The 15,114-nt window shown below is 40.2% G+C and overlaps 1 protein-coding gene across 8 annotated transcripts in view; it reads right to left on the minus strand.

Moving 5' to 3' along the window:
* Positions 1-15,114, minus strand: part of Rbm6 (RNA binding motif protein 6) — a 103,791-nt gene that overhangs the window by 25,776 nt on the left and 62,901 nt on the right. For 7 of the 8 annotated variants that reach the window (XM_039081594.2, XM_006243780.5, XM_063265629.1 and 4 more), the window contains 2 exons: positions 6,708-6,782; positions 1,441-1,501 (listed from right to left, as the gene is read on the minus strand). In XM_039081594.2, coding sequence (XP_038937522.1) covers positions 1,441-1,501; positions 6,708-6,773 — 127 coding nt within the window. In that variant the 5' untranslated portion in view covers positions 6,774-6,782. Of the gene's footprint in view, positions 1-1,440; positions 1,502-6,707; positions 6,783-7,680; positions 7,766-15,114 lie in introns of those variants that run through there. The other variant, XM_008766535.4, reaches the window with a different exon arrangement.

Here is a 15,114-nt window from a genome sequence, read left to right on the forward strand (position 1 = left end):
AAAAAAAAGAAAAAACAAAAACTCAGCAGGATAGTGGTGGCACACACCTAATCCCAGGACTCAAAAGGTCAGAAGGATTTCCTAGGTCAGGGCTGACTTGCTCTATAGAGCAAGTTCTAAGACAGCCAGGGCTACCTAATAAGACCCTTGAAATAAATGAAACAAACAAAAGAAAACAAACATCATCATTTTTAAAATTGGATATTTTATGTATTTCCATTTCAAATTTCCCTCCCTCTCCCATTCCCCCTCCCCAATCCCCCTGATTCCATGAAGATGCTCCCACTCATCTTTTTTTTTTTTTTTTCTTTTTTTCGGAGCTGGGGACCGAACCCAGGGCCTAGCAAGCGCTCTACCACTGAGCTAAATCCCCAACCCCTCATCATGAGTTTTAAGACAGGGTTTCATGGGGTTGGGGATTTGGCTCAGAGGTAGAGCGCTTGCCTAGCAACCGCAAGGCCCTGGGTTCGGTCCCCAGCTCCGAAAAAAAGAAAAAAAAAAAAAAAAAAAGACAGGGTTTCATTGTGTAGACCAAGCTGGCCTCTGTGTCATAAAAGCTAACCCTATGTCTGCTTCATGAACACAGTGATGAAACATGCACAAGCACACCCGCTCCTCTCTGCATCTTCAAATTAGTGTGTTCATGACCTGTGTGCAACTACCAGAGTGCACATGTTGAAGTCAGAAACAATCAACAGGAGTCTGCTCTCTTCCTACCTTGTTGTGTCACGGTCTCTCTTGTTTGGGTTGCACTGCTTCATACTTTAGGCTAGCTGGTCAGTCAGTTCTCATCTCACCACAGAACTTGTGCCAGTATTACAGATGTGTGTTACCATTTCTGGCTTTTTAACATGGGTTCAGGGAACTGAAATCTACTTCTCACTGAGCCATCTTGCCAGATCTGAACTATATGTTTTAAAGCCAACCAGACTTATTTTTAGGGTATCAACTCTTTTGTTCTCTCCTTCCCTCCTTTTCCTTTTTTTTTTTTTTTTTCCCCCGGAGCTGGGGACCGAACCCAGGGCCTTGCGCTTGCTAGGCTCTCCTTCCCTCCTTATCCTCTTCTTTTAAAGCTTAGACTCGTTTTTCTACAACTTTAGTTTTGGTCAAAGGTACCTTTTGTTTTTTTGACAATGCTCTCACACCCTTGATTGTCCTGTTGTAGTTTCTCAAGTACTAGGGTTATAGGCTGGGTCATGTATATGTATCTGTCTGAGGTATGTACATGCATTTACATGCTCAGGTAGGAAAAAAACAGAACTCTGGATACTCTGGAGCTGAAATTAAAGGCAACTATGAGCTGCCTTATGTGGGTGTTGAGATCCAAACTCAGGTCCCTGAAAGAACTGTATATTTTCTTAACCACTAAACCATCTCTCTAACCCCTGAGGTGACTACTTTTAAAAATAAAAATAAATTATTTGTTCATTGTTTACTTACCTTCCTTTGGGCCCTTACAGTATGAACAACAAGACTGATGCCCACCAGTGCTGGCCTTACACTGCAGGGAAAAAAGAACATGTGACCCAAACCATTTTTTGACACCTAAATATCCAAAACAGTAATAACTGACAAAAATGAGAAAGAAAAAAAAAAAATCCTAGGATACCATCAAAGTATTTGATAGCTACATTTATTAACAATGGCAGACTGACCCTGCTGCTTACCAGCTGTTTAAGTGTTTTATGCTCCAACAGCAGGGTCAGTATCTTAACTTGGTAGGCAGGCATAGTTAAGTATTATTAAACTTATATATTTTAAGTAAACAGCTTAATAATATTTAGTAAGTGTGTAGTGCAACCACTGTCATAATTTTATTTAAAATCACTTTCATCATTCCCAAAGAAACTCTTGATGTCATTTTCTACCCTTAACACGAGGCCCATAAAACTATCCAATATACGATCATCTGCCTGGCATAACATCTTAAAGGGTCATCTAAATTGTAGCATTTATTAGTTCTTCTCTTCATTTTATTACCAAGTGATATTAAAAACAATCTAAATTGGCTCAGCAGTTAAGAGCACTGACTGCTCTTCCTGAGGTCCTGAATTCAACTTCCAGCAACCACATGGTGGCTCACAACCATCTGTAAAGAGATACGATGCCCTTTTCTGGTGTGTCTGAAGACAGCTACAGTGTACTTATATATAATAAATGAATAAATTTTTTTTAAAAAAATCTAATACAGGCAGCAGTGATGCACAACTGGATTGATCCCAGTAACTGTGGTTAGAGGCAGGCAGACCTCTGTAAGTTTGAGGCTGGCCTGATCTACAGAGTGAGTTCCAGGACCGCCAAGGTTACACAGAGAAACTGTGTTTTGAGAAACAAAACAAAACAAAACAAAAAATCCCAATAACCACGGTCCTGACTTTAAGGATAAACATAAAAATTTAGACTATATTAGAGAATTTGAAAAAAAATATATATATGAACCTGTTTTTCTTTTCTTTTCTTTTTTTTTTTTTTTGAGACAGGGTTTCTCTGTATAGCCCTGGCTGTTCTGGAACTCCGAGATCAGCCTGCCTCTGCCACCTAAGTGCTGGGATTAAAGGTGTGCACCACTGCCCTCCCAACCTAGAGATAAATGAATTTCTGATAAGACTTCAAAAGGATTCAGTTAGTGAAATAGTTTCTTTAGTGGTATATTAAGAATTGAAAAATCCCACATGTCAAACATCAAAGTTGCACTCTTAATATCACACAATACAAAATGAATTAACAGAGATCAATGATATTTCTTTTTGGTATGGTCCCCAGCACCATAATATAATCAAAACACTTCAATAGATTAAAACCTAAATATGCAGGTATAGTAACACACACCTTTATTCCCAGTATTTGGAAGGCTGAAACAATTCCTACGAACTACATAATGAGACCCTGTATTAAAACCAATCATCTACCAACCAAACGACCAAGTAAACAACTAACTCATCAATCTCTGGAGTAAAATAGTCAAAATTTTAGCATAAAGCACAGGGTCAAGTCTTCATAAATCATATTGGGTAATTTATATTTCACAACACAAAGCCAAATAATTCAACTGAAAAGGTCAAAAGAATCACTGAAGTTTTCTTCTCAGAAGATACTCAAACAATTACCCAAAAGATATGTTATATATCATTAGTCCTTAGGGCAACACAAATCACAACAGTGAAATAGGTCAATGGGTAAGTAGCTGTGCTGTCAAAACTGAGGACCGGAGTTTTATCTCTAGAAACCATATGATAGAAGGGAAGAACCTGGCTGGAGAGATGGCTCAGTGGTTAAAAGTACTGACTGCTTTCCCCGAGGTCCTGAGTTCAATTCCCAAAACCACATGATGGCTCACAACCATCTGTAATGGGATTTAATGCCCTGTGTCTGTAAACAGTGACAGTGTACTCATATACGTAAAACAAACTTTTTATAAAGGCAATTAACTCCTGCAAGTTACTCTAACCTCTTCCCTTTCTGACATGTGTTTGCACACACACAAAAACAAACAATGTGACTATAAAATTATGAGTTGTGGGGGCTACTGGATAAAGGGGTAAAGACTCTGTTGCCAAGTATGACAACTGAGTTCAATCCCCAGTAGCCACAGAGTGGAAGGCGAGAACCTACTCCCAAAACTTGTCCTCTGACCTCCACATGGTGCTACTGCAGGTGTGTTTATTCACACAACATGAATAAAAAAATTTTAAATTATAAAATGCTATATATGTCAACTGGGATGGCTATCAATAAAAATGGTAAATGTCAAATGTGTGCAAGAATGTGGAAATTTAAAATCTTTTGCACTGCCAATGAGGATGTATATGATATGGCAGCAGAGTATAGAAAATGATTTGGTAGTTCCTCAAAGAGTTGAATATAAACTTATTACTATGATCCAACAATTCCATTCTTGGGTACATATGCAAAGAATTAAAAGAAGACAACTAGAGAAAAAAAAAAAAACAGAGAAAAACACAAGTTGTACTATTCACAAGAGTCAAGAAGCAGAAAAAATGTGCATCAATTGATGATGAAATGATCTAAACCTATATAATGCTCAGCTATAGGAAAGAATGAAGCAGTGATTAATGCTCTTATTTCTGATTTCATTATATGAAATGTCCAGAACAGGCAAATACAGAGACAAAAGATAAGTGACAAGCTAGGACCTAGAAGAAGGGAGCATGAGCATGTGACTGGTGAGTTGATCATTCTGGATGATTTAATTAAAAATTTAAAGAGCTAGGAATGTGGCTTGGCCTGTCAATGTCTCTGCCTGTCTAGAATGAATAAGGCCCTGTCTTCAACCTGTGGCATCTTTTTTTAGACTTATTGATATATATATATATATATGAATGAATATGAGTACACTGTCGTTGTCTTCAGAGGCCACTGGATCCCATTACAGATGGTTGTGAGCCACATCATGTGGTTGCTGGGAATTGAACTCAGGACCTCTAGAAGAGCAGTCAGTGTTCTTAACCACTGAGCCATCTTTCCAGCCCAACCTGGGGCATCTTATAAACCAGTTATGGTGGTGTGTGCATGCAACTACAGCACTTGGGAGGTGGCGGTACACCAATCTGAAGTTCAAGGTTATCAGGGCTACATAACAAGTTTGAGGCCAGACTGGACCATATCAAACTCCATCTTTTTCTGTTGGTGGTGGTGGGTTTTGTTTGTTTTGTTTTGGAGACAGGGTCTTATTATGTAGCCCTGGCAGTCTTGGAACTTACTGTGTAGACCAGGTTGGTTTCTACCTCACAGATTAAATGTGTGCACTGAGAGCTCTGAGTGTGAGGTCAGTTTGGTCTACAAGGCTAGATGCAGGACAGCCAGGGCTATACAGAGAACCCGTCTCAAAAAATGACAACAAAAACAAACCTTCCTGCCTAGGGAATGGTTTAGCCCACAATGGACAGGCCCCCTACATCGATTAAAAACTAAAACAATTGCCCACAGACATTTCCACAGGCTAACCTGAGAAAATTCTTTTTTTTTTTTTCTTTTTTCTTTTTTTCGGAGCTGGGGACTGAACCCAGGGTCTTGGGCTTGCTAGGCAAGCGCTCTACCACTGAGCTAAATCCCCAGCCCCAAGATTTCTTTTTTTTTTTTTTTTTTTTGGTTCTTTTTTTTTTTTTTTTTTTTCGGAGCTGGGGACCGAACCCAGGGCCTTTCGCTTCCTAGGTAAGGGCTCTACCACTGAGCTAAATCCCCAGCCCCGAGAAAATTCTTTATTAAGACTCTCTTCCCAGGGCTTGGAGAGAAGGTTGAGCATTTGAGAACACTTGCTCTTACAAGGACCCAGATTTGATTCAAAGTACCTACATGGTGGTTCATAATTCTCTGTAACTCTAATTCTAGGGGATCCAATGTAATCTTCTGTCCTCCATGGACATCAAGAAAGCAAGCCATGCACAGACATATACACAAGCAAAACAAACATTTACAAAAAAATTTTAAAAAATAAATTTTATAATGGAGATTGAACCCAGACACCAACACACTAGGTGAGTATTCTACTACTGAGCTATATCCCTAGTCCAAACTCTGAGTGTCACTTCTCAATAACTGTGTTCTGAGACAAGTCATCTCACAGACAGGGTCTAAACAAGTAGGACAGGCTAGCTCTGGGAAGGGAACTCTGGGAAGAGGCCTGTTTCTTCTTTCCCAGTGCTGATCACAAGTATGCACCACTACGCCTGTGTTTTTTGTTTTAGTATGGGTCCAAAGGATCAAACTCAGGCCCTCATGTTCACATGGCAAGTTCTTCACTGATTAAGCTATCTTTCCAAATCATATATATTTATGGTGTATTTGTTGTGTGTGCACAGGCAGAGACTAGAGGAAGATATCAGGTGTTTTCCTCTACTATGCCAGCATCTTATTATCTGAGAGAGGGTCTCTCCTTCAGACCTGTAGTTCAGTGTTTCATCTATGCTGGTTGCAGGTTAATCTGCAAGTTCCTGATAAATTCAGGTCTTTTGCTTTCTCGGCAAGTGCTCTTAATCAATGAGTCATCTTCCCAGGTATGTGTACACACATACACATATATATGTATTTATGTATATATGCATATACATGTATGCACATGTACCTATAGGTATGTGTACATATAAAAATGTGTGTGTGTGTATACATATACACATTCCCACTTGATAAAACATGCATCGTAAACTTTATACAATTTTTTGTAAGTAATTTTTTATTGTTCTGGCTGGTCTAGAACTCATTTTCTTTGAACTGAGAGATTTGCCTGTCTACTTCCCAAGAGCTCCTGGGATTAAAGGCCTGCACCACCACGCTTATCTTGTAGTTAATTTTAAAACTAATAGCAATAAAAACTGAAATTGAATTTTCAGTCTTATTTTGATAAGACCTCCAATAAGAGTATGGCTTAAAATTTTCATAGGTAGCATTCCTAGAGATATGAAGATGTGGAATGCTAATTTTTTTAAACTATTTTATTGAGTGCAATGCAAGGACACAGTGGGTTAGGTGGTAATTAGAACACTGCCTCTGGGGTTGGGGATTTAGCTCAGTGGTAGAGCGCTTGCCTAGGAAGCGCAAGGCCCTGGGTTCAGTCCCCAGCCCCGAAAAAAAGAACCAAAAAAAAAAAAAAAAAACCAAAACCAAACCAAAACAAAACAAAACAAAAAAAAAAAAAAAAAAAAAACTGCCTCTGTAAGGCTTATTTCCAAAACAGAATTTCTAGTACTTACTCTTTTGCAGTACCAAAAATCTGGACTTGGTACATATTCAAGAGTGACTTCTTTGTCATGGATCATTAGAGTTCCCTGTAAAAACAAAGACAAAAAAGCCATTAACTATAACCCTTAGAGTAACAGAGACAGGAAGGCACACAGGGCCTTCCCAATTCCCCAGCTGAAACATCTCATGAAAAATAAGAATGTTCACCAATGGGTGGGATGGCTGTTTGTTTATGCCACAGATTTGGAATCATGTGTGTGGCAAAGTGAGATTAAGTTTAGGGAAGTGGGTGGGAGAAGGTAAAACTTGTCTTCTGCCTTGCCTCCAGCAGGCCAGGGCACTGTCCTCGGCATGCTATGCCCAGTTACTTCTCCAGGTCGCATAGGGAACTCTCCTGAGTTCTCTTGAGCAAGTGCACATTCCTCACTCCCACACTATTAAGCACAGAGGCATAGGTTCTCTCCCAATTACCTTCTTTTCTATGCCTAACACATTTCCTTGGAGAGGTAATAAGCTAGTAACTTTGATGTCTAAAGTATTGGTTATACAGCAAAAGCACCTGGAGAAAGAAGTACGACACCAAAGACAGGAAGAAAGGAGGAAAGTGAGAGTTTCACAGCAGATTATATTCTCAATAGCAGCAAACTGGGAATGGCCAGTAGCAGCAACACCTGTGGTAGTTACAAGGACAGCGGCGGCAGCATCACCATTCAGATTTGGAGCCTACAGAGCAAGCTAGCCCTAAATCTGAGGCGCAACAACTGGCAAATAAGCTTCTGGGAAAGCTGGCACAGAAGCAGGTAGGACAAGGTGTCTCAACAAATCTCTTATAGAGCTTCCTTGCCTATTTCGGACAAGTCATAAATTCATATTAAAAATGTTTAATAAATATGAGCCAGCCAATATATTAGAGCAGAGAAGGGAAGGGGAAGGGTCTCTGCTTACTGACAAGGTACCCTCACCCATGCTGGTAATTGAACTAACCGAAGGTGCGACTCTGGAACTAGCCCCTGCGCTGTGTTCACTCTCCGCCCTCTAGGGTCCTCTGTGTCTCCTCAGACAGGGCTCTGAATTATACAAGTCATTTCCTTGCAATTGGACCTCAGTTTCTTGCTTGAATCCATACATCTGTCAAATAATGCTTTACCTCTCTGCTTTTCACACCAAAAAAGTCAAGAGAAATACATAGAATAAGATTATTGTCTTATTAAATAAAACCAAAGGAAAACTGCCCACCTAACTGGGTCTTAGAATCTAGTTTCTGACAAACCACTTCTGTATTGCTCTAAAAGCTAAAGAACAATACCAATAAAAATTGCTAACATATACTAAGCATTTCTCAGAGCCAGAAACTGATAAGTGTGCTATATTACTCAATCCCCTAAATGATCCCATGAAGCAACAGTTTCACTTTACAGATAAGGAACCATGTTCAGAGCGGCTGGGTGACCAGCTGCTGAATGTCAGCACAGAATTCATTTAGGACTTCAGAGAAGGTCCTCCTGGATCATTTATTCACCAACTTGTGCTTGGTATTAGGAGCCCCAGGAGCCAGTCAGGAAGGAGATCTATATGAAGGGAGAATCATGGTTACACTTTTCTGTTAAGCTTTATGTAGGAAAACTGGTCAATGCAACACCTTTCCAAACCAGAAGATAGTGTATCTCTGCACATCTCATTTGGGAGATCCTGAGTACCCCCAAAACTCAGGAGTTAGAGGAAGGAGGATTATTAGTTCAAAACCAGCCTGGTCTACATAGCAAATGCAAATTCCAGGCCAGCCAAGACTACACAGGAAAACCCTGTCTCCAATAAATGAACAAACAACCAACCCAGGCTAGTAAGATAGCTCGGTGCATAAGGTGCTTACCACACACGACAAACTGAGCTCAATCCACAGGATCCATATGTGGTAAGACTGATTCCTACAAGGTGTTCTCTAACTTCTACATGCACACCATACATAGCACACTTCCCCATTGATACACTCTCTTAAAAAAAGATAAAAACCAAAAAATGCTAAACTAATATGGACTCTGGAGTAGGTTCCTTAGATTTGAATCTTGCTTCTATTCCATGACCTTCAGAAAGGTCCTCATCTTCCATGAAATGGGATTAACAATTCTTTCTTTTGTTGTGGTTCTTTTTCAAGACAGGGTTCCTCAATGTAGTCTTAGCTGTCTTGGAACTTGCTCTGTAGACCAGGCTAGCCTAGAACTCAGAGATCCAACTGCCTGTCTCCCAAATGCTGGAACTAAAGGCATGTGTCACCATTGCCTTGGGATTAACGATTCTTAGCTGACAAAATAATTGTAGAGATTATGTTAATTAGGCCATGTACAAAGCTTATTACAGATCATAAAGTGAGGGTTTAAATAAATGTTGATTACTCCGAACCCTAAATTCTCAAAAAAGGACTAATATTAGTCGGTAAAACTAGATGGAGTCAAATATCCACTTAACCTTGCTAGTTTGTCAAATAGGCCATTTCAGAACCTACTTGTCTTGTTTGTTTGTTTATGTTTTCAAGACAGGGTTTCTCTGTGTTGCAGTGCTGTCCTGGAATTCACTCTGTATACAGGTCTGGTCTCAAACTCACAGAGATCTGTCTGTCTCTGCCTCCTAAGTGCTGGGATTAAAGATTAAGTGTACCACCACTGCTAGGCTTACTTCAGTCTTCTTAAAGACTAAGCTTTCAAAGGGAATGGTCACTGCATATGTGAGTGAGTGAGTGAGTGAGTGAGTGAGTGTGTGTGTGTGTGTGTGTGTGTGTGGTGTGTGTGTGTGGTGTGTGTGTGTCCAGGTTGGCCTCAAACTTAGAGAACAACCTATCTTTGACAACTCAATGTTCTAATTAAAGATGTCTCCCACTACTCATGGCCACTGCATATGTGTGTGTGTGTGTGTGTGTGTGTGTGTGTGTGTGTGTGTGTGTGTGTGTCCAGGTTGGCCTCAAACTTAGAGAACAACCTATCTTTGACTACTCAATGTTCTAATTAAAGATGTCTCCCACTACTCTGGGCAAAACCTCTATCTAAATGATAATATTTTATTTTAGTTGTTAAATTGCTGGTCCAGTTTTTAAGAGTTCACAATAAATCTTATTAGCTTTACATAGCTAATATAGCTTAGTGAGTTCTTGTTTCAAAGACAAAGAACTGAATAGAACCATTCCCAGACACCCAGAATGCTTGGCATTAAGTACCTCAGGAGGGATGTATTGATTTTAGGGCACACATCTGTATATCAAACCTCCAAAGCAGGAGGTTTGCCATTTGAACACTGAACAACAATCACCCAAAGCACTACTGTGAATTTGTATATTCTAATTCACCACTTGGACGCATCAGTGGATTTAGGAATTTCTAAGGCAAAAGATAACGTTTTATAATTCTCAACAGACAAATATGCTGTTCCAGCAGTTCTGATTGATGATCCTTCATCACAGGAGTGGACTGCTAGTCCAGCCTAGCGAGGAGTCCCATAGGTAGGCCAATTTTAAGATTATCTTCTATGTTTCAAAATCAGTCTCCCTTCTCTTTCTCTCTCTTTGGAGACTTGGTCTTATTGTGTAACTCTGGCTGGCCTGGAACTCAACGAAATCAACCTACCTCTGTCTCTTGAGTTCTGGTAAAGGCATGTACTACCTATCATACCCAACTTAGCTTCCATTTGGCTTCAAACTTCCAGCAGTTAGTTCTCCTGTCTCTACCTCCCCAGTGCTCAGCTTGACAGCAATGATCCCTTATCCTTTCCTACAACTCAAGCAGACGTCATAGTCAATCCATACACAGCTAGAAAAATCAAGGCACACTGAAACTGTTAAAAACTGTGAAATGGTTTTAACATTCCTGTTGAAGAACAGTCAACTGTTCTAATAAGAACAGTCCTAGGAAAAATTTAAAAATGAAACAATCAGGGTTATCTATGGCTCGATTACCCAGCTATCATCCAATAAGGGTAGCTCAAATATACAAAGTATGGGAGTGACAGATATTCAACTGCACCCTTCCCCAGCCCTGCCAGTTCATTTTCCAAATCTCACAGAACAGAGATCTGCCAGTGTCTTCTAGAGAAGTAACCTGTGAGGAAATAGGTTAGTAAACTGAGAGAATGACACACTTTAGTGGCTGTCCACTCTTAACTGTCTATTACCAACCATTTTTACATACCAGGGCATTTTATCCCTCGTGTAAAAGGTCACTAGACTAATAAAGCAAAGGTACTATGAAGGCGCCAGCCTAATCAAACATGGTAGCCGGGCTTGGAACAGAGTGTCATGTATTTAAAAGTAAAACCCAAGACATCCTTTCTACAGTGCTCAATTAAATTTACATTACACTAAAAAACACAAAAACCCCCTCAGGCCCAAGGGGGATATTGACAAAATATCATATAGGTATTCGGAGTTTTAATGAGAAGCTGTAAAAAGGCATACATACTTAAGCTGAGAATGGCAAAGCAACAGAAAACTCACTCTCTGGTACACAAAAGTGGAACAAATTCTGAGACTGAAAACCACTGAATTCAAACATCTACATCCATTTCTTTTTCACTAGCTGCTTTTAAAGACAGTCACCCTGTGAGAGCTTATGTTATTTCAGACTTTAGATATGCCCCAACTTCTAGTAACCAAGCCTTGAGGTACTGCAGAGTGCAAGACCACTGCCAATAAATACTTCGACAAAATTATACTTGATACTGAGACTACGACTGCTGTGTGTCTTAGTTAAGGTTTCATTGCTGTGAACAGACACCATGACCTAGGCAACTCTTATAAAGGAAAATATTTAATTGGGGCTGGGTTACACTTTCAGAGGTTCAGTCGATTATGATGGTGGGAAGCATGGCATCATATACACTGACATGGTTCCTGAGGTGCCAAGAGTTCTACATCTTGATCCCAGCCAGGAGGAGACTGTCTCTGTACTGGGTGGAGCTTGAGCACTTGAGCCCTTAAAGCCTGCCTATATAGTGGCACACTTCTTCCAACAAGGCCACAGCTCCCTTGGGCTAAGCACATTCCAATCACCACACTGTGTAACATAAAAGACCTTTCCATTAAACATTCAAGTATACAAAGAAGAGGTTCATGAGTAGAAAAACTTATATACGCTTTGTGATTGTAATTAACATGGAAAAATTGTAATCTCTGCTGACTTTTCTTACAAACATAAGGTGAGAAAGATCACTGATGACTGAGAACTAACTTATTGATCAGAAATAATCTTTAATCTTTACTCATAGAACAATTCATTACAAAGACATTCCTCACAACAATCATTTCAACTTTAGTACATTGAGACTCTCCAGAGTATATGGAAAACCCACTCACAAGACATGGATGACCAAAGATTACAGAGCTAATCATAATAAAGTATGAAAGTAAGATTTTCTTTCTAAGTAGTTTTTTTTTTAATTTTAGAGTCAGTTACTTTATGATAATTGCTATACCAAATAGGTGGTTTCTGATGAGAGGATGTGTAAGATAAAGACTCAAAGGCAATAGGCCTAGAATGAGTTTACAAAGGCATCTATTTTAAAAAGGGCTTTATTTTCTTCCTTCCCTTTTCTTTTTTTCGGAGCTGAGGACCGAACCCAGGGCCTTGCACTTGCTAGGCAAGCGCTCTACCACTGAGCTAAATCCCCAACCCCAAAAAAGGGCTTTTTTATTATACACATGTCTGTACAGACAGGTATAAAAACCCAAAGGGGCTAGAGAAATCAGAGTCTTTTGGAACTGGAGTTATAAGCTTGCTACTTGATGTGGGAACTAAATTCACTTCTTCTTCAAGAACAGTACATACTATTAACTGTTGAGGTGCCACTCTTGCCTCTGTTGTTGATGTAGTTTAAAGACAGAATTTCACTACGATCATCCTGCCTCAGCTTCCTGAAAGCTGGGATTACTATGCTCATCAGACCTTGCTTCTTGAAAGCACTGCTGATCTCCCAAATTAACCCTCTCAAAGTGATTGTTCTGCTCTTAAAGTCTCTACAATTATTTTAGTTGAGATCATTTACAGCTCAGTGGTAGACTGCTTGCTTGCCTGACATAGCAAGGCCCTAGGTTCAATGCACAGCGCTGTAAGACACATCTTTGGGAATAAAAAAGCATACTTTTTATAGAACTCTTTTGTGTCAAGCAGTCAAGCACCATCCCCACCCCACACACAAGCAACGCAAAGATTATGTTATGGTTCAGATATCTTATAAAATTTCCATGGCAACAAGAGTAAAGTGGCATACACATTTAATCCCAGCACTCCGAGGGTCAGGTGGATCTCGGTGAGATGAAACCAGCCTGGTCTACAAAGCAAATTGTAGGCAAAGCCTCACAATGAAACTTGCTGTGTGTGTAAATGTGAATATTGCAAATAAGCCAGGTATAGTGGCATGCACCTGCAATCCCAGCATTCAGAAGGCCAAAGTAGGAAGATCATGAGTTCAACGCTAGCCTACATTTCATAGTGAGAGCTTATCACAAACAAAGGAACAAGAAATAAGTAGAGAACAGAAATTCAGAGGGAAATACCAAAGACTTCCTTATGGCAGTCCTCTAGTTTAGCTGGTTGGTCTTTTCTATCCTCTATGCTTAGACTGTTCTTTGAACAAGATCTGTTTTCCTTTGAGAATCCAAGTTGATGAGGCCACTAAGGGGATGACCACTGAAAACAAAATCCTAGACAAGAGTCTAATTTATGGCGGAAGCACAAGCTATTACCGTTTGAATTACACTATCCCCCTAACCCCCATACACATATATCTAGTGATGGGGGGACTTAACCCAGGGTCTTTAGCATGCTAGGTAAGTGTTCTACCACTAAGTTATATGCTCAGCTGATACTTAATTTGTGTATTTTGGGGTGTGTGTGTGTGTGTGTGTGTGTGTGTGTGTGTGTATGTGCATGAATGCTACAGCACATTTGTGGAAGCTATAAAACAACATTCAAGAGTCAGTTCTCTCCTCCTGCCATGTGAGTCTGGAGATGGAATTCAGTCCGTAAGGTTTGGTGACAGGAGTCTTTATCCACTGAGCAATCTTACCAACTCTAGGCAAAACAGAGGATACTTCTTTACCTTGTTTTATCCATATGAAAGTATAACAAAGCCTTTTTTTCTAAAATACCTTTAAAAACAATTAGATCTATCTCACCTTTTAAAGACATGACTTCTCCTGCCAGGCAGTGGTGGCATTTCCCCTTAATTCCAGCACTCAGGAGGCAGAGACAGGTAAACCTCTGTCAGTTTGAGGCCACCCTGATATTCAGCAAATTCTAGGACAGTCTGAGCTACATAGAGAAACCTTGTCTTCAAAAACAAAACAAACAACAACAGAACTTCTCCTGGAGCTCACTGAATCTGCTGGGCTAGAGTTCCCCAAATCTGCCTGTTTCCACCTTCCCAGAGTTGGGACTAAAGGTATATCCTGTCACACTCCACTTCTTTTTTAGGTGCATGGCCTCTGAACACAGGTCCCCATTGTTGTATAGTAAGTACTTTACTCACTGGAACCATATCCTCAGCCCAGCCGTTGTTTTACACTAGGCAGAGGGCCCTGTACAGTCTTACGTAGGTCAGGTTAACACTGAACTTACTATGTGTCTTAGTTAGAATTTACTGCTGTGAGCAGACACCATGACCAATGCAAATCTTATAAGGAAAACATGTAATTGGGGCTGGTTTACATGTTTAGAGGTCCAGTCATTGTCGTAAGGGCAGGCAAGGTGCAGGCAGAGGTGAGAGTTCTACATCTTCATCAGAAGGCTGCTAACAGGGGTTGGGGATTTAGCTCAGTGGTAGAGCGCTTGCCTAGGAAGCGCAAGGCCCTGGGTTCGGTCCCCAGCTCCGGAGGGGGAAAAAAAAAAAGGTGGCTGCTAACAGAATACTGGCTTCCAGACAGCTAGGATGAGGGTCTTAAAGTCCACACCCACAGTGACACACCTACTCCCATAGGGCCACACCTTCTAATAGTGCTACTCTCTGGGCTGAGTATACACAAATCATCACACTATGTAAGGCTGGACGTGAACTCCTTATCCTTCTGCCTCCACCTCCAGTATTAGAATAATAAGCATGCACCATTATGTCTTCAAACTAAGACATAATTACTTAAAAAAATTTTTTAACTGTTATTTTTATTTTATGTGTAAGGGCGTTTTGCCCACACATCAGCTTGTGTATCACAAGCATGCAGTAATCTTAAGAGGTCAGAAGAGGGTGTCAGATCTCCTGGGACTGAAGTTATTGATGGTTGTTAAGCCTCCAAGTGGATTTGAGGAATCAAACAGGTCTTCCATCCATCCATTGATTGATTGATTGATTCATTGAGGCTGGGTCTTTCTATATATCTCTGGCTGCCCTAGAACTCACTATCTAGATCATGCTGTCTCTAATTTACAAAGATCTGCCTGTCTC

Source organism: Rattus norvegicus, chromosome 8 (genome assembly GCF_036323735.1).
Source record: "Rattus norvegicus strain BN/NHsdMcwi chromosome 8, GRCr8, whole genome shotgun sequence".
Lineage (NCBI taxonomy): Eukaryota > Metazoa > Chordata > Mammalia > Rodentia > Muridae > Rattus > Rattus norvegicus.